This window comes from Spermophilus citellus (genome assembly GCF_964194105.1).
Source record: "Spermophilus citellus genome assembly, chromosome: 8".
Taxonomy (NCBI): domain Eukaryota; kingdom Metazoa; phylum Chordata; class Mammalia; order Rodentia; family Sciuridae; genus Spermophilus; species Spermophilus citellus.
In genome coordinates this window covers 39,299,147-39,320,201 of record NC_138189.1, presented here as the reverse complement: position 1 = coordinate 39,320,201, position 21,055 = coordinate 39,299,147, and the positions used below count along the sequence as shown (strand labels likewise).

The window sequence follows — 21,055 nt, the reverse complement described above, 5'->3', positions numbered from 1 at the left end:
ATACATTTGCATGGTTTGCATGAATGTTAGATGGCACTTTTTATATTTCTCGCCAGAGGCCCTCTGGTTTCAGGGCCTGCTTAGCTGGCAGAATGTTGATGCGGTGCTGCTGAAGTTTGATTATAGTTGAGCTTATTTCTTTCAGTAACAACAATGAAGTGACATTCATATGGCCTAAATTCAGGATTTTGTCTTTGTGCCAACAGTTTTGGGCATTATTTCCTTTAAAAACGGAATCAGGAACATTCTGTTAAACCAGCTGTGTAGTGAGGATGTTATCATTTAAAAGATTGGCTTAGTTCCCTAAAATTGATAAGACAAAGCAAGATCTAGTACTGAGATCTGTCCAATTATTATCTGCAGTGTTAACGAAGGCCCCAGATGCCTGCACCCTCCACCAAATGCCTCTTGTAAACCTAGTGATTTATTGTCTTACATAATTTTCTGGCAGAAATAGCTTCAAAGAATTCATTTTTTACCACAGACATAGAATAGATAAGTTGACTTATTTAAGCCAGTTTTATAAATTAAAATAATATGGAAGAACTAAATTTATATAGATTACTTGGATTTTTGCACAATGAGCAAAGTCCTAAATAGTTTTCAATACTCAAGTGATTTTCCTTAGTTATAGGTAGTAAAGCTACCCCCTTCTCAATACATTATACTTTTATCTAAATTTCAGTTAAAATTTGTGTGTTATTTGATTGAAATAATCTTATCATTTATTGAAGGACTTATGGGCCTGATTTTATGGTATTATATGTGAGTGTTACACTCATATGCACATATATTCATTGAATCTCATGTAATCATCATGATAATCTGATGAAAACTAGTGTTATTGCTGTTTTTAAAAATAGCTTTATTGTGATATAATTCACATACTATAAAATTCATCCTAGGTTTAACCCATTTGACAAAGAATACATTTCATCTTCAAAACTAAACATTATGTGTCATGAGAAGTGTATCTGATTCTCTAGATCACTAAGATTTTGGTTTCATGATTTGCTTAAACATTTTCAATTGATAAATATTCAAATACAAACATGTAGTTTAAGAATGCGATTCATTTGTGAATGGTCACAAGATTCACAGGGTACTGAGAATATGCAGGAAGTTTAGAATCATATCTCTATGTTAAGTTTTTATTCATTCATAAACCTGAGGTGAAGGCCTTTTCTGGTTTGTACTGTGTTGAATATACAGACTTAGGCCCTGGGTCCTGACCTGTGCTGAGATGGAGAATTTGGGAAAACCCCTGTTTACTAGTTTCGGTAACTTGGCAACTCAGCACAGCCTCACTACGGATTTTGATTTAATTTGTTCTTGATTTCTAGTCTCTAGGCACCATGCTTGTGTGAACACTTCCACCTCTATTTACTGGTATTCCTTCTTTCCTGAGGTTTGCCTTGCCAAATTTCATTTCTTCCAAATATGAAACCTGCTTTCCTCTTGAAGAAAATTAGATGCTTTTTAAAAATTAAAATTAAACAACAAAAACAACAAGAAAATCCCATTCTGTCACTCTTTCCTGGTCCTCTCTGGTGCTTTTTACCTGTTGCTATATTCTGAAGATGCCAAATTCTGTCATTACTCTCATGACCTCTGACAGTACTGTTATGCAGCCATTGCACATTTTTATGGCTACACTGGCAGTTACAGCCAGCAACTCTTCTGATTTGTCCTCCGTACTGATTAGTACTGTCAATATGATATCTGACAGGTATTGGGCCTATTCTAGGAAGAGCCAGTGCCTAGGTCCTAGTTATTAAATCAGTGGGTTCTGGACTAATTCACTACTGGTCAAACTCTCATGCTTCTTTTCTGGAAGTAACTCTATCTGCGATCTCTTTATCATATTGATCAGACAGCTTGCTGTCTTTTTGCAGGATAGGATGGGCCTTCTTGGTTATTCTTCCTGGTCTATTGATATGTATGATGCCTCAGGACAGTGATATGTTAATATCCATTCGGATGTGGGATAGTAACAACATAATAACATATGGACTTAACATGAGATTTTAAGTGAATACTTTAAAAAGAAATTTTTTTTTTGTAGTTGTAGATGGGCAGAATGCCTTTATTTTTTTATTTTTATGTGGTGCTGAGAATCGAACCCAGTGCCTCACGTATGCTAGGCAAGCACTTTGCCACTGAGTTACAGCCCCAGCCCAAAGTGAATATTTTTTTATTTAAAAGGTTTCACACAAAATTTTGGAACACTATATGAATATAAGTCATTTTTATTATGGGGGGGGGGAAATATGGAAGAAAAGGACACTTCTAATAAAACAGCTTTAGTAATATTCTTGGAGATAAAGTTATTGGTGTGTTTATTTGCAGGAAGTGCCAGGTTGGATATACAAGGCCTTCTGTGTTTGGAATGGAGAGTAGTCACCCTGCTTCATGACATTATTTCATCTGCAAATAGGAAGGAACTTTTTTTCAGGAGAGTACCTAGAATCTACATAGGTTCTGAACTTAAAATTCAACTAGGCAGAAAAAAAAAGCATAATGGATTACTTGAAGTAGCGATGGGATTTAATAACTAGACTAGATGTAGGATAAAAGTCATAGGGAGGAATTAATAATGGCTTTAAAGTTTATATTGTTGAAATCTCGACCTTTGAAATCATGGATAATGAAAGCCAGGATTGATACGGCACCAAGAAAAGGGATTGAGGCATGGATGGTGAGTGAAGCAAAGTAATTGAAGCCCTGAGAGAAAAACCCATCCACCAGGGTTTCTAGTATGAGTGGAGAGAATCAAATTCGACTTTTCAAAATTTCTCTGAACTGCTCAATGGGTATGTGTGGTATCATGTAAATAGGTTTCCTTATCTATGAAGCTTTTGAGACTTTTAATGATCAAAATGAATTTTAAATAAAATGATGTGTACAGCTAACTATTCCACATTAAGAGAATAGTGTGAGGCAGTAGTCCTCATTAGAACCATGCTGGGAATTTCTAGAAACCTGCATATGCTGGGGTCCCACTGGAGAGATTTTGATTGTGACTTAAGGGATGGCCTGCAAATTCAAGATCAAGTTAGAAAGCTTGTCTTTGCCAGAATGCTGAGAGTGGATATGAATTCTTTTTCAGGGAGTGGAATCATCATAAACAATATGACAGATAGGTTTTTAGAGGTTTGCCAATTTACTAATTTACAATGAGTAATTCATCAAGTGGATGTTAATGCTATATCTGGCCCACAATTCTTTGCTGTCCTTATAGCATAAGCTCATCCAAAGCTAAATTCTAATCAGAAAGGTTGCATGGAGAATCTGAACATCAAAGAAATTTATGTCCTACAGTAGGGGCCAGAATACTCAGGCTTTTGTTCAGAATATCTTCTCTACTGGAATCTATTTGGGTGGGCATTACATTTCCATCTGCAGTGTGTTGTTCCATGTCCTTGAATTTGCCCAAAGCATATATAATTATTCTTTTTAATATTTACCAGTATGATAGATAGGAAATCTCATTTCTAAGTGCTTTAGTGAGCTTTGCATTGCTGTGACCAAAAGACCTGGCAAGAGCAATATAAAGGAGGAAGTTTATTGGCTCATGGTTTTAGACGTCTCAGTCCATGGACAGTCAACTCCATAGTTCTGAGCCCGAGGTGAGGCAGAACATCTTGGCAAAAGGGTGTAGTGGAGAAAAGCAGCTCGGGACATGGACAGTAAATAGAGCAAGCTCCACTCACTAGGGACAAAATATCAACCCCAAAGCCACAACCCCAGTCACCTACTGCCTCCAGCCATACCTTGCTGCCTACCCTTAAACAGAGTTAATCCATCAGTGGATTAATCAGCTGATTAGGTTACACCTTTCATCATCTAATAATTTCAAATGAAAGTTCTTGCATCGTATCGCACAAGAGATTTTGAGGGACGTCTCATATTTAAGTCATAACAACCAGATTAGTTTGCATTTTTTGGGTGCTATTGTGTTTGAACATTTTTTCATGTTTGTTGTCTTTTTATATTTGTTTTTATGTGAATTGCCTATTTATATCTTTTTCTTGTTATTTTGTAAGAACTTGTTGGATGTTTTATATTTTCTGTCATCTACATTATAAACACTTTTCCAGCTTTGTCTTTTCTTATTTATGGTGTGCCCTTTTTACAACTTTAGATCTGGTTAAATGCATTCATCTTATTGAAATAATTTTGAATGCATTTTACTGTCATGTGTAACTTAAAAAGAACATAAAAAATTTAAAAAAAATAATCTTGAGTTTTCTATTTTGGCTGAAGGTTTCTTCTCCCTGGATTATACATGAAAGCTCCTAATTTATTTGCATAAGACTTAAAAATTAATTTGCCACTACCTATCCATCTGGACTTTTAATTTTGAATATAGTGTATACATAATATTTTGATTATAGCTGTTTTGTGATTATAGTTAGTTTCCTCTGATTTAGAAAGTATTCTTTGTGCTTTTAAAAAGTAAGTTTTGTGGCATATCTTTGTTATTTATTCCTCTGAGTATACTCTAATATAGTTCTGTGCAACCTAAACAATGCTGTATCAAAATTTTAATTTGAATTATGCTAATTAACATATTAATTTTGTGACAATTGACACTTATAAGTCTTCCCATCTATACATCTTTCCATGTATTCAGGTCTTCTTTTTTGTCCTTTAAGAAATCCTTGTAGTTTCCTCCATGTAAGTCCAATGCTTTTCTTACCAAATTTATCCTGACCTATTTTGTATTTGTGAATGGAAGCCTATTTTCATTTCCAGGTGATAATTAGTATTTTGGTATAGGAAGTCCCTTTTTTTAAAATATCTCTAACAATGATTTTAATTTTTTAAAAAATATTTATTTATTTATTTTAGTTTTCGGCAGACACAACATCTTTGTTTGTATGTGGTGCTGGGGAACGAACCTGGGCAGCACGCATGCCAGGCGAGCGCGCTACCACTTGAGCCACATCCCCAGCCCAATGATTTAAATTTTGTGTATTATTGCACTTATATTCTCTATGATGTGAAGTGATAAGGTAAGAATCAACATCTTTGTTTAGTTTCCATTTTAATTGAAATAGGTTTGGTGTTTTGAAACCTATTTTAGCTTTTTATCACTATAACAAAATACCTGAGATAATCAACTTATAAAGAGAAAAGTCTTCTTTTGGCTGATAATTTTAACGGTTCTAGTCCATGACTGAGCAGACCCATCATTTTTAGGCCTCTGATGGGGGCGCCAGGAAACATGACAGAGCCCAAGTGCTTACCTCATAGCCAGGAAGCAAAAGAGGAAGAGATTGGGTTGGCACAACCCCAGTGACCTAAAGACCCCTACAAGACAACGACTCCTAAAAAGTCCTCAGCACTTCTCAATACCACATTGGGGACCAAACCTTTAACACCTGGACCTTGTAAAACATTTGACCTCTGAACTATGGCATTCTGCCCCTAGAAACAAAGATTTATGTCCTTTTTACAGGTAAAATGCATTTAGTCCATCTGTGTGTCCCCAGATTGTTCCAGCTTTGCTCAAAAGTTTAAGTCCAAAGTTACCTATGAACCTCAAGTCAAGTGTAACCATGACTGACCTCCTTAAATAAATAAATATAAGGGAACTTCCAAGATGGCGGTGGTGAGAATGGCACAGGTAAACATTCCTATAATAATAATAAGGTTGGATCAGCTCAAAGCAAGTCTGAATTCCACCAGGTCACACACTTAATGCTAAAGCTTTATGTCCAGACTCTGGAGTACATAGAGGCAGAGGTGGAAGAGGTAGGTTTCCAAGGGCTTTGACAGCCCACTCCATGTAGCCTGCACGGTCTGTTTCAGGCAGGTTTGCAGGCTGCCTGCGTCTTCCTTTGGTGCGTGTTGTGCATTGCTGACACAACACCTCTGCACAACACTTCTGCCTTTTGGGGGCCTTCTTTGTAGCTTTGGCTTCACTCCCACAACTCTGGGCATCACCCTGCCAGAGGATTTCAACCCTGTAGCACACTATCTGTCCTTTAAGTCTTTCCTCGTAAATCTCGGTGAAGCTGCCATGACCCCATGACTCTTGCATTCTGCACACCTACAAAACCAGCAACACATGACTGATGCCCAGGTCTGCTGCCTGCACAAGCTGTTTGTGGGCCTATTTGAACCATGGCTGCAGGAGCCTTGGAACACTTTGCCAGCTAAACAAGAGTGCACTGGGGGATGTGGAGGTGTATTCTGTAACAATTCTGCCGAGGAAAGTCTCTGGAACAAATTTGCATTTTTGCATCTCTGTGTCTGTGATGGCAATTTACTTTCTTATTTTGGGGATGTGTCTTTCTGACTGTCCTGATGCAAAGCAGAGGCTTCTTTGTAGCAGTACTAGTAGTTGTACTCTTTTTGGTCACTTCTTAACACATGCTACATTTCTGACCAGGCTATAATTTTTCCAAATGTTTTTTGCTCCATTTTGTTTCTGATTCTCACTATAAAACTGACTAAAAGCAGCCAGTGATACCTGTGTGATAACCTGAATGCTGTGCTGGCAGGTAAACTAGCCTATCACCTTTAAGTTTAATTTCCCACAGAGTATCAGGATATGGACAAAATGCAGACAAATTCTTTGCCATGGCATAATAAGGAGAGCCATTAGTCCATTTCCCAGAACCCTCAATTTCATCTGAAATTATCAGTGCAGCGTTTACTATTAGTATTTCTATCAGCTTTTCGGTCTTCTGAGCCCCCCATCAGAATTGCCTGTTAAGTTCCATTCAACATTTGAGATTTTCCCCCTACCTTTCTCCTCCAAACTCTTTTGGTTTTCCCCTAAACCAATTCCAGTGGCTTTTCTGTATCATTAGGTATATAGTAATGGCACAGACCATCCTACTCTGAGTACCAATTTTCTGTGTTGATCAGGTTTCTGTCACCATAACAAAATCCCTGAGATAATAACCTTATGAAGAGAAAAGGTTTATTTAGAGGCTCCAGTCCACGATTGGGCAAATCCATTGCTTTTAGGTGTTTGGTGGGAGTGTTGGCAATGGCAGGGATCCAAAAGAAGAGAAATGGGCCAGGGTCCTACAATACCTTTTGGGGTACTACCCCAGTGACCTAAGGACCTCCCACAAGGACCCTCTTCTTTTTTTTAATTGATTTTTTTAAAAAAATAAATGACAGTGGAATGCATTACAATTCTTGTTACACATACACAGCACAAGTTTTCGTATCTGTTTATATATAAAGTATGTTTACACCAATTTGTGTCTTCATACATGAACTTTGGATAATGATGTCTATCACATTCCACCATCCTTGCTCATCCCCTGTCCCCTCCTTTTACCTCCCTTCCTTTTGCCCTATCTATAATTCATCTATTCCTCCCATGTTCCCCCTCCCTACCTCACTATGAGTCAGCCTCCTTATCTCAGAGAAAACATTCTGCATTTGTTTTTTTGGGATTAGCTAACTTCACTTAGTATTATCTTCTCCAAGGCCATCCATTTATCTGCAGATGCCATGATTTTATTCTTTTTTATTGCCAAGTAAAATTCCATTGTGTATATATGTCACTTTTTTTTTTTATCCATTCATCTATTGAAGGACATCTAGGTTGGTTCCACAGTTTAGCTATTGTGAATTGTGCTGCTATAAACATTGATGTGGCTATGTCCCTGTAGTATGCCATTTTTAAGCCCTTTGGGTATAGACCGAGGAGAGGGATAGCTGGGTCAAATGGTGGTTCCATTCCCAGTGTTCCAAGGAATCTCCGTACTGCTTTCCATATTGGCTGCACCAATTTGCAGTCCCACCAGCAATGCATGAGTGTACCTTTTTCCCCACATCCTCGCCAACACTTATTGTTGTTTCTCTTCATAATAGCTGCCATTCTGACTGGAGTGAGATGATCTGAGAGTAGTTTTGATTTGCATTTCTCTAATTGCTGGAGATGATGAACATTTTTTCATATATTTGTTGATTGATTGTATATCGCTTCTGAGAAGTGTCTGTTCAGGTCCTTGGCCCATTTGTTGATTAGGTTATTTGTTGTTTTGGTGCTTAGCTTTTTGAGTTTTTTTTTTTTTTTTAATATATCCTAGAGATTAGTGCTCTATCTGATATGTGAGGGGTAAAAATTTGCTCCTAGGCCCTCTTAAAGGTCCACTTCTCAGCAGCACCACAATGGGAACCAAGCCTTCAACACATGGGCCTTTGGGAGTGTTCAACCTCCAAACCATAGTACCTATCCTGATATTTGTTGCTGGTATTGACTAAATGTTGCATTTGTTTTCCTTGTCTGTGACTGCTAGATACCATTAGGTGTGTAGTTGGTAATTGTGGGTCAGGCTGCTACAATATTGTAAGCAGTAACTCCAAGAAAGATGGAAGGGAAAGCAGCCCCGGCCTCTCTGGGCTAGCAGCCTGTTACGGTACTAGGAGGAAACCCTTCTATAACCCTAGCCTCAGGGGGGCCCAGCCCATCTTTTTAGACTTTGCTCTGCTGCTTAGGAGTCAGAGAACATGAATACAAATCCGTTTTCAGTTGTGAACTTTTCCCCAGACCCTGGACCCAGTTGTGTTTGCTGGTGAGGTCTTCTTGGATTTGGTGTGCCGATTCTCACTTCAGGGCTGTCCAGTGCTAATCCCCAACCTGATGTCCAGCTGCAGGAGAAAGATCAATTTTTAACCAGCAGATAATCTTTTTTATGGGAGAAAGAGTAGAGAACAACAATGAAAATAACATCTTGTTGTTTCTGATACATACCCCTCACTGACATTTAATTCAATGTGTTCATTTGCTACATGGGAAACAAAAGGGGTGAAATAACTTTAGCAAGATTATAAGGCTAGTAAGTAGCCAAGACAAGTCTAGGGGTCCTTATCTTCTGACTCCCAGGCCTATGCACATTTTTAAAATGCCACATGATCTCTGGGTTTTTAGAATAGATTTTAAGATGAGCTTCCAAAGAGTAACAGAAATGTTTTTAAGAAAATAATAATAACAGGGATTCTCTGGCTGAGTGAATAATGGATTATTTAAAAGATAGGTCCTTTTTTTTTTTTAAGCTTTATAGTGATATTTCTGTAGTGTGCATCAAGTAAGAAAGCACTGAACATGTGCCAAAGATGTCATAGGACTTCTGTGTTTAGAAATCATTTTTAGTCAGAAGAGTTTAGATTAGGATAAATAAACATTTAGAAACAGCTGTTCAGAGAACAAGCAGAAGTTTAAATTTTTCTATCCATTTCAATTGAACCAGAAGCAAAAACATAAAACTGAATAGTGAGGGGAAATGATTTTATTCACACAAAGCAGAAGCAAAGTACTTAGAAATAGGATTAGTAGATTTAGATAGATGTTCTGTGAAGGAAAGGATACATTTTTCTTTGGGTGCCCAAAAGATGAGTCAGTTGAGGGCGAGCCAGCTTCTACTCAAGGAGTCTTAACATTAGATGCTGGTTTTGGTTAGATTAATGTGTGGAGATATGTGTGAAGTTGGGAGAATAAGTGACAGCAGCTGAGATATTCTGTAAACAGGAATATTATTTTGTGCCAACAGGTAATAAAACCTATTAAAAAATAGCAATAATTAAAAATGTGGTACTGATGCAGAAACAGACTGTTAATTAGCTGAACAGAAAGCCCAGAAAGTATATTTGAGTATGGATTTAGTTCATGATAGAATTTCAGTAAATGAACCCAAAGGAATTGGTTAAATATTGGGGAAAAAAATAAATAAAATCTTTATATCAGTAGCCCAAATAAACTGCAGTTAGATAACAGATTTAAATTGAATGAAGTAAAACTAACAAGAGTTAAAAGAAAATACAGGTAAATGTTTGTCTAATCAAAGCAGGGAAGCCTTTTCTGTTTAGTCTTTTTTATGCACGTCAGTTAGAAGGAACAACTAAAATATCTGAGTTTGTAAGTACTTACTCTAGGCAAATAGTATATTAAGAATCTGGACCTTAAAAGGAGAAAAGGGTACATTGTAATTTGGCAGTTTTGGAGGAAATAAATCAACTTTCTGAGTGAAAGTTGGTAGAAACTAGTATTTGAGCTGGCATGGTGGCACAGGCCTGTAATCCAATGACTCAGGAGGCTGAGACAGAAGGATCACAAGAGTGAAGCCAGCCTTAGCAACCTAGATAGGGCCTAAGCAACTTAGTGCGATCCTACCTCAAAATAAAAAGGGCTGAGGATTTAGCTCAGTGATAAAAAGCACCCCTGGGTCCAATCCCCAGAACTCCCCCACCAAAACAAAACAAAACAACAAAACAACACCATAGTACCTGAGTTCATATTTTAGTACCTCTACTCCCAGTTGACAGTAATATTAACATGGAGTCAGTTTCCTCATCATATATGGAAAATTACTACAAGTACTGTTTTTTTTCTTTTTAATCTAATTTCTACTAAGACTTTAACACACTGATTGTTCAACCATTGGTGACTTCTGATCAGTTGTGGCAGGAATATTTATATGATGGATATTGGCAAATGCTACAAATTGGGACACTTTTTAAAGAGAGCCATTTACCAACACAGGTAAATAAGATTTGTTAGGATGAAATGTGATCATGCTTGATTAAGAAATAAACGGTGCTTGTTTTGCTTTTTACTAACATGAAGGAATTTTGAGGTATCCCTTACCTGACAGCCCATTTTCTGCTCTCAATAAGCCATGTTTGTGCATTTGAAGTCAAAGGATGTTTTCATAGTGTACCACTTAACACACACAGCACACATGTCCTTTTTTCTTCTTAATATACAAGTGTTTTCAGATGTGCAGTTTTCCTCTGGATAGTTTGTTGAAAAGTGTATCAGTCTACCTGACCTCACCTGAAATACGATATTGCTTCCTTTGTCTCTGCTTTAACCCATATACTTGTAAACTGGTGGGTACTTTTGATTTCTTCTCCCCACACCCACCCCTCTCTCCCTCCCTCCCTCCCTCCCTTCCTTCAATACTGGGGACTGAACCAGGGGTACTCTACCATAGAGCCACATCCACAGCCCTTTATCTATCTATCTACCTACCTACCTACCTACCTACCTACCTACCTACCTATCTATCGCGGAGACTGGCTTGGAACTTGGGATCCTCTTGCCTCAGCCTCTTGAATCTCTGGGATTACAGGCTTGTGGCTGAAATTATATTTTTAATTGACTTAAAAACTATTTCCTGTCTTTGATCTTGTTCCGGGTACTTTCTTATTTAAGCTTGAGCATTTTGTTGCTTTGACTCTTTCTGGCATTTTTGGTTCTGGTTGACAGGGATAGATAGGCTTGCTCTTCTTTCTTGTGTTTTAAATTAATGAATTTTTCGAGCAGTTTTAAGCTTACAGAAAAATTGAGTAGAAAGTACAAAGAGTTCCTGTATATCCCTCCCTGCAACCTTCCCTGTTAATTTGGGGGTATATTTGCTACCACTGATGAAATACTGTTAATATACATAGTCCATAGTTCACATTAGGGTTCACTGTGTTACATATTTTATAGGTTTTGACAGGTGTATAATGACAATCATAGTATCATACAAACTGGTTTTTCACTGCCCTAAAATTAAGTCCACCACTTAGTCTAAGTCGCTCAGGCTAATCTCAAACTTGTGATCTTCCTTCCTCAGCCTTCCAAGTCACTGGAATTAGAGGGCATCATGTCTGGCTCCTCCATCTTTTCATGGCTTGATAGCTAATTTCTTTTTAGCGCTGAATGATACTCTCTTGTCTGGATGTACGCACCCACCTATTGAAGGACTTTTTGATTGCTTCCATGTTTTGGCAATTACGAGTAAAGTTGCTAAAAACATCTGTAGGCAGGGTTTTGTGTGGCTAAGTTTTTTTCATGTCCTTTAGTTAAAGACCAAAGAGTAGGATTGCTGGATTGTTTGGTAAGAATTATGTTTAGTTTTATAAGAAGTCACTGAACTGTCTTCAAAGTGACTGTACCATTTTGTATTCCCACCATTTTGTATTCCTTCACATCCTTACCAGGATTTGGTCTAAGTGTTTTGGGATTTAGCCATTCTAATAGGTATATAGTGATTTTCATTGTTTGCAATTCCATGAATACATTGGAGTATTTTTTAATAACTTTTCATCTGTATGTCTTCTTATGTCTGCTCAGAGCATGTGCCCATTTTTAAATGGAGTTTTTCTTAATGTCAAGATTTAAGAGTTCTTCATGTATTTCAGATAGCAGTTCTCATTAGATATGTCTTTTGTAGGCTTGTCTTTTCATCTTTTAAAATTGTCTTTTGCAGAGCTAAAGGTTTTACTTTAATAAATTCCAACCTATTTTTTTTTTTCATGGCTCTTAGGTTTTGATGTGTAAAAAGTCCACCACTAAACTCAAGATCACCTAGATTTTTTCCTATCTCCTATGAATTTTATAGTTTTTGCATTTACATTTGAATCTATGATCTGTTTTCAGTAAATTTTTGTAGAAGGTGAAATTTGTATGTCTAGATTATTTTATTTTATTTTATGTGTAGAAACCTAGTTGTTTCAGTACAATTGGTGAAAAGTCATCATTCTTCCTTGAACTGCTTTTGCTCCTTTATCAAAGATCAGTTGACTCTATTTGTGTGGGTTTATTTTATGGGCTGTCTGTTCTCTTCCATTGATCTGTTTGTCTCTTCTTTTTCCAGCAACACAATGTCTTAATTACTGTGGCTTTATAATAAGACTTAAAGTCAGGTAGTGTCAGTCCTATAACTTTATTCTCCTCCATCAGTATTGTGTTGGCTATTCTAGGTCATTTTCATTCCATAGACTTTAGCATCAGTTTGTTATAACCATGATATAACTATCTGCAGTAGGTTTGCTTTTTGCTCTTTTGTTTTTTGTGTTTGTTGAGGATCAAATTGAGGGGCTTGAGCATGCTAGGCAAGTGTTTTATCACTGAGCTGCAGCCCAGCCCTATGTTTCCTTTTCAAACTAAGAATTTTATATTTGCCTTTTATATTCAGAGACATTTTTTACTTTTGTTCTTGCTCTAAAGCCATTTACCTTATACTTTTTCTTTTATAGGTGTCATCGAGATTCATATTAGTCAATACAATTAGTAATTATTGTAATAAGCAATTGTATGGTAACTTATTATATTTCTGTGTTATATAAATTGATGCATAAACATTTGCATGTAATATGTATGTACATATAGAAGTCTTGTGACTACTGTGTAGGGATTTTTCTCCCTTAAAACCTTTTCTTGGGAGAGAGGGAGCAAGAGGCAGCTTTCATAGACTCTGCCAAGGTCATATCAACCTGTGTGATTCCAAAACACCCAACTTGTTGAGAATCTCATGCATTTTGAAGGATGTTACTATTTGGAAGTTTGTACATAATAATATAGTAGAGACAGAAATGAGGGGGCTGAAATCCATTACAATAATGACCCCAAGCATATCATTTTAAGGATTATGTCACTTCTTACTTGTCTCTTCTTCTTGACCAAATTTAAATTTATTTTGTAAAAACACAGAAGTTCTGTGAACATGAGATAATAATAAATGTCAAATAAGCACAATGCTATAGCAAGAGTAAGCCATCTAGAAATATTAATATTTAACTTTTAGTTACACTTGATATAAGACAAATAATAGAAATGTTGGAATTTTAAATATTCAGGGCTTGCTTTATTCCTATTATTGGCAGTTAGAGCTTAGTAGATTTATATCCCAAGAAGCTTGAATATAATATTAGGTTTTTACTATTTGTAATTCAAAGCCTGAATTGTGTTCTAAAGAATTATATTTTCATATTTATGTCTTATTCCCTTATAAGCTGACAAAAGTTTCAGTATTTTATAATAGCATGCAGAGAAGTACTACTACTTAACATTATAAATATTTAATTCAAGCAGTCAAGTGTCATCAAGTTAATATTGTTGTGTGAAAACTTGCTTTCTTCTTCCTGCTTAGAGTGGGCATCTTCAATATTAGCAGAATGTGAAAAAAATCCACATATATTTCCCAAGATGAGTAGCATGAAAGGGAAGATCATCTAATTCCTATTTGGTTTTAGAATATTTTTTTAATTTATATATAACAGTGGAATGCATTATAATATAGAGAGAGCTCAATTTTTCATATCTCTGGTTGTATACTTAGTATACTCACACCAATCCGTGTCCTCATACATGTACTTTGGGTAATGATGCCCATCACATTCCACCATCATTTCTAATGCCATGGCCCCTCCCTTCCCCTCCCACCCCTCTGCCCCATCTAGAGTTCCTCTATTCCTCCCATGCTCCCCCTCCCTATCCCGCTATGAATCAGTTTCCTTATATCAAAGAAAACATTCGGCATTTGGTTTTTTGGATTGGCTAACTTCACTTAGTATTATCTTCTCTTAACTCCATCCATTTACCTGCAAATGCCATGATTTTATTCTCTTTTATTGCTGAGTCATATTCCATTGTGTATATATATATATGCCACGTTTTTTTTTTTATCCATTCATCTATTGAAGGGCATCTAGGTTGACTCCACAGTTTAGCTATTGTGAATTGTGCTGCTATAAACATTGATGTGGCTGTGTCCCTGTAATATGCTGTTTTTAAGTCCTTTGGGTATAGATGGAGGAGAGGGATAGCAGGGTCAAAGGTGGTTCCATTCCTAATTTTCCAAGAAATCTCCATACTGCTTTCCATATTGGCTGCACCAATTTGCAGTCCCACCAGCGGTGTATGAGTGAAGCTTTTCCTCCATATCCTCGCCAACACTTATTGTTGTTTGTATGCATAATAGCTGCCATTCTGACTGGAGTGAGATGAAATCTTAGAGTAGTTTTGATTTGCATTTCTCTAATTGCTAGTGATGATGAACATTTTTTCATATGTTTGTTGATTGATTGTACATCATCTTCTGAGAAGTGTCTGTTCGATTCCTTGGCCCATTTATTGATTTTTTATTATTTTTTTTATTTATTATTTTATTTATTATTATTTGTTTTTTTTGGTGTCTAGCTTTTTGAGTTGTTTATATACCCTAGTGATTAGTGCTCTATCTGATGTGTGAGGGGTAAAGATTTGCTTGGTTTTAGAATATTAGTGAGCTTAAATGCTTTGTATTTTTTTGACCTCCAATATTATTATTTTATTTATTTGAGTTTGATTTTTGCTTATAACTTTTATCCTGTTTTTAGTTGGGGGTGGGCATTGGTCTTTTTCTCATTGATTTCATAGCTTTGTGGTTGGAGGTAAAAGTGGTTAACTGTGATTTATTATAGGCTGCAAATAGGCTTTCCTGCCTTCTAATTTTATTTTGGTTTTGTATGCATACTCTTATAGTCTTTTTGCAGTTAACACTGTACTTTGAACACTTTCCCATGCTAGTCAATATTTTTTTAATAATATCACTTCAGATGTTTGTATAGCATTCTGTTAATTAGGTTATAAAAATGACTTATAGTCCCATGTGCCTGAGATAAGATTGTCTTATGGCCTGAAATTTCAATCAATAAATACATTCACTGTTACTTTCTTATAATAATAAATATAACAAACAAACATTTATTAAACACCCACTAAGAAATATAATTGAATTAAATTACTTTATCTTATTTGATTAACACATTTGTTTTTAATAAAATTTTGAGTTTTCAAATTTGAAATGTTTTTATCTGGGAAAGTAACACAAAGTTTTTCTGAAACTTTTGGTTCTGTTGGCAAATTTCTAAAGTATCCAGTTATAATACCTAGTAATATTTGCTTATGTGTAATTTTTAAGAAAGTAAAAAAAGGGGGGGGTTGGGATGTCATTTTTAGTATTCTTAATGACCCAAACTAATTTTTTAAAAAAAATTTTAAGAGCTTTATTTCACAATGACATTTGTTAATAGATTCCCTCTTTGATAATACACAATGTTGGATCATGACACAGAATAAACAAACAAGTCATTGTTTGAAATAATGGTCACTGTGTTTAAAGGACTGAGAATTTTTGTTTTGCATTGTTTTTATTATACAATTTTTATTCTAGAATACAATACATAGTATATTTTGACATGGTCTGACACAAAGATATTTATTTTTAGATACAATATTAACAGTTGGCAGTAATTTTGAGACTTTGAACAGTTTTTATATTTTCACATATTATGTTGGTGCTGATTGTGTTCTGCTCCCTTTTCAAGGATGGGGTTACTTATAGGGCGTACTTAAGTGGAGAAAAGCAGTCACTAAAGATCAGGTTGAGGTAGAGAGGTACAAACTTATCGATTTTCATGAACACAGGTGTGTTAGGCCTAAAGGGGTCATATAAGCAGAAGGAAGAAGATGGGAGGGTCAATATTATCAGGCTGGAGGAGGGAAGTGACTGGATATATTATAGACTGGTACGCTGCTCAGTCAGTCAAGACAAGTGAAGCTGTCACTGATGTGTACTCTAAGTCCTCCAGCCCTGGTGCTACTTCCTATTTGCCAAACACCAACACAATTCCCATCTGAGTAGATGGCACCACTATCCTTTGAGCGATTCAAATAAGAATCCTGTGAGTCATTGATTCTTTTCCCTCACCTCCATATTTAATGCACTAACATGTGACAAGTCTCCAGTCCTTTTGTTTCTGTCCTATGCCATCACCATCCTCTAGGCCAAGCCACGATCATCTCACTTGGATTTTTGTATGTCACCCCTTGGTCATGTGTTTGCCCTCTTCAAACCATTCTCCAGAGGTGCTAGAGAGATCTTTATAGAATTCAGATCCTATCCCTCTGTATGTTAATGCTTTCCACTTTTTCATTGAATATTAACTGCATTTAAAAATAAAATTATATATAATATATACATAATTCTCTATATATTACATATAATACACCTTAATATAAAAATACATATATTTTTTGTACTGGGAATTGAACCCAGGGATGCTTAACCACTGAGCCACATCCCCAACCCTTTTTCATTTTTTGTTTTGAGATAGGGACCTACTAAGTTGCTTAGAGCCTCACTAAGTTTGCTGAGGCTGGCTTTGAACTTGCAGTCCTCCTGCCTCAGTCTCTTGAGTCATGTGTGCCCCCGTACTTGGCAAAATCCAATTTCTTTACAAAGTCCTGCAGGGTCCTCTGACTTGCATCCTGACTAATGATTCTGACCTTCTCTCACATCCTCCTTCACCCTGCTTTCCTTGTGTTTTTGCTTCTCAAGCAGGCATGTCCAGTCTTGTACTTGTGTTCCTGGTGCTCTGGCTTGCTGCCTCTTTTCCATCTTTGGGCCTAGGTTCACTTTTGGCTTCTTCATTGAGACCTTCCATAAACATGCTTTTCAAAGTTGTCTTTCAGTTCCCTAATACCATTCTTGTTTCATTTATTCATATCTGTTTTTATTACCTTTGTTGTACTTGATTACCTGATTAGAATCCATCCATCCATTCATTAACTATTTATTGTGCACTTAGTGTAAGCCAGGCATTGTTGGTGGTACCTGGGCTTCATCCATGGACAAAAAGCTCAAAAGAGAATCCCTGTTTTTATTGGTACTCACATTAAAATAAAGAGAGAAATAGTACATAGTAAACGTGATATATTACTACGTTGAATATGTTAGGCAATACGTTAGAAGTGGCAAGTGTGATAGAGAAAAATGGAGCATGGTAATGGAGATTGGGGATTTGGAGGGGTAAGGAGCAGGATGCATATTAAGTACTGTTGTTATGGGAGGCCTCATTGATCTGATGACTAATGTAGGATTCTTTGGTTTCTTTAACTTTTAGCTTCAGCACCAGTCAGCAAAGTGAATAAGTACTGTGCTTCTTCCAACTTTCATTCCACTTGGGGAAGAAAGAACCTCATCATGTCAAACATTACAATTGACCCGGATGTCAAGCCTGGCGAATATGTCATCAAGAGCCTCTTTGCAGAATTTGCTGTTCAAGCTGAAAAGAAAATTGAAGTTGTAATGGCTGAACCCTTGGTGAGTTGAACTGACCTATAAATCTGAAATATTTCCTTGACTTTTGCATTAACCATTATAATACAAAATTTCTGAAGGAAATTATATACTGGGAAAAAAAGTTTAAGTAATGGAGTGGCGATCCAGAAATCTGCAATGATTTTAGAATCCACTTTGATAAATTACCATAAGCACAACAACAACAACAACAACAACAACAAACTTGACCAATGGGAATTATGAAGTCCAGATAAAAACATAATAGTAAATAAAGGAACTCTAGGATAGTCTACAAGTTGTCATTAAGAATGTAGCCAAAGTTATAATAAACTAGTCATTATATTTTTATGCTTATAGTACATGAGGCATAGCTAGGGAACATGATGGACTCTTAAGTGGTGACAGCCTGTGATAAGGAGGAAGGAAATACTTTGTTAAGATTCTGAACGGTTGTAAGTGCTGCCCATGATAGGTGACAAAATGGTCGGACAATAAGAAAAGCAGAGAGTGACGGCAGAGACTATTTAGCTATTGTATCCAGTTCAGATTGGAATGAAAAGGTTCGTGAACTAAGTAAGGCATAAACAGAAGAAGTTGCAGAGGAAAGCGAGAAAAATGACAAGTAGAATCAATAGAATTTGACAGGTAATCAAATAGGACTTGAGAAGTAATTAAATAGGAGTAGCATTTTAAGTGAAAGTTAAGGGTTAAGATGCTTTGCAATATTAAGAAAGATGGGAATGCATTTTCTTGGGTAAAGCACACAGGAATATCCTTAGGTTTGAAATCTTTCAATTTGGTGCATTGAACTTGATTCACTGGAGAGCTAACCATGTGGAATTCCTTGATTGGTGGTTGGAAATTCTTCTTCAGAACATAAAGAGATGGAGACTAGAAATTGTATATTTGGGCATAATCTATATCAAACCCCAAAGAGCAGGTACTGATATCAAGGGAAATGGAGTATAGAATAGAAATATCATTGCCAAATATTATAGAGAGACAGAGTGCAATGAAAGAGGCAATTGGATTTGGAAGTAAAGTAGTCTGGTCACTAAGAGAACAAGCTGAGCTTGTCAATATACCTTGGTTCAAGGCGCTTTGAAAATACAGGTGACAGTTTAGGTTACTCTTTGGGTTTAAAAGGATGGGGAATATGGTGTGCTAGGATCACAGTGTAGGTTAGAAGAGGGTTAATGGCAATGGAGGTAAAGATGAAGGACATATCAGTTGAAACTCTTTTTAAAATATCTTTATTTATTTATTTTTTATGTGGTGCTGAGGATCGAACCCAGTACCTCACAAGTGCAAGGCAAGCGCTCTACTGCTGAGCTATAACCCCAGCCCTCAGCTGAAACTTTTATTCCTCACACAACTGGGTGATAGACATTCACTTCCAGTATGCGGTTTGGAGGGCTCATCGCTGTCAGAGGTCCAAAGCCATTAAGTGGCCGAGTAGGAGTTAGGTGTACTAATATTGGTTGTCTGCTTCCTCAAAGGAAGGAGTAGAGGAGAGGTGGTGACCTAGGGAGAGAGGGAAGGTGAAAGAAGTGTTTTTACATGCTCTTAAAATTCTTAGTGTGGAAGGACTTAAAATTACTGACTGTTTTTCAGAAATTCTACTTAATTCTGAGGATTAAGTAGAAGAAACTAATCTGAAGAAAGCATTTATGAAATAATGCATCCTGGGCTTTAATACATAATAATGAGTTAAAAAACCACCAGCCAAATGTATATTTCAAAACTGTAGACATCATTATATTCAATTTAAATCATCCCATGATTACTTTCTACAATAATAATGATTATTTTGTATGTATTTTTGCAATATGTGCACAGTATAAAGTTCTGGTTTATAAATAAGGGTTACAAAAAAGCTTATAGACCTGAATAAATAAAGATACGTTTTAATTATATATGTGCTTAATCTACAAAATGTTAATTTTCTTTTCAATAATCTCTGAATTGTGATAAATTGCTACACTCATCTATGTAAACAGCATACAATGAGAAAGGGAACCCCTTTTTTGGGAAAATATATTAAAAACTTAAGGGAAGTTTCAGTAATACATAAAAGTAGAGATTTATAGTCTAAGAAGTGCCCAGCACCCATTCCCCAGCTTGATCAATTTTCAACTTGCACAGCACATTTTAAAATCATTGCCAGTTTTATAAAATATTCGCTAGTAGTGCCATGTTGTGTGGTCCTAGGAGTTCTCAAATATTATATGTCCCTAAAGGAATTTTTAATTTCCAAATGTAAAGGTCTTGAGAGTGAAAGTATTAAATGGAAAATATGGCTGAGCTTACCCAATGTGACAGAGTCTATAAAATGACAATTTAAAATCCCTCCTTTCCTTTCCGGTGCCCTGTCCGTGTCTAGATTAGGTGTTGGCTCTGCCGAGGGCATGCAGGAGCTTCTAGCCAGTCATGAAGTGTCCATCACTGTGCCATTTTCTTTTCACTCACCCGACTTTTCTTTGTCCATGATACACATACTACTTTCTGCTTCTGGCAACTCTGTTCCTTGTCATTCCTGTGGAGTAGGTTCTAGCATCCTTAGGTCATCCCAGGTGCTCCATTGTCTTGTCAAAGTCAGGGTGATGTCTTACGATTCTCCTATCTTGATATGCTATGATACTTAAAATGTCTTCTATATATTCTTTTATGCTGGTGTGTGTTTTTATTATTTTCCCAGCCTAAATTTTTTTTAATTTTTTTTTAATTTTAATCTTTTTTTATTGGTTGTTCAAAACATTACAAAGCTCTTGACATATCATATTTCATACATTAGATTCAAGTGGGTTATGAACTCCCAATTTTACCCCAAATGCAGATTGCAGAATCACGTCGGTTACACATCCACATTTTTACATAATGCCATATTAGTGACTATTGTATTCTGTTACCTTTCCTATCCTCTACTATCCCCCCTCCCCTCCCCTCCCATCTTGTCTCTCTACCCCATCTACTGTAATTCATTTCTCTCCTTGTTTTTTTTTCCCATTCCCCTCACAACCTCTTATATGTAATTTTGTATAGCAATGAGGGTCTCCTTCCATTTCCATGCAATTTCCCTTTTCTCTCCTTTTCCCTCCCATTATAATTTATTTATTTTTATGTGGTGCTGAGGATTGAACCCAGTGCTTCACACATGCTAGGCAACTGCACTCTCACTGAGCTACAGC

At 36.4% G+C, this 21,055-nt stretch overlaps 1 protein-coding gene across 9 annotated transcripts in view; it reads left to right on the top strand.

The window, feature by feature from the left end:
* FRYL (FRY like transcription coactivator) overlaps positions 1-21,055 on the top strand; it is a 247,605-nt gene that overhangs the window by 100,610 nt on the left and 125,940 nt on the right. For all 9 annotated transcript variants that reach the window (XM_081303036.1, XM_081303038.1, XM_081303041.1 and 6 more), the window contains exon 4: positions 17,689-17,888. In XM_081303036.1, the coding sequence (XP_081159162.1) occupies positions 17,769-17,888 (120 nt within the window). In that variant the 5' untranslated portion in view covers positions 17,689-17,768. The remainder of the gene's footprint in view (positions 1-17,688; positions 17,889-21,055) is intronic.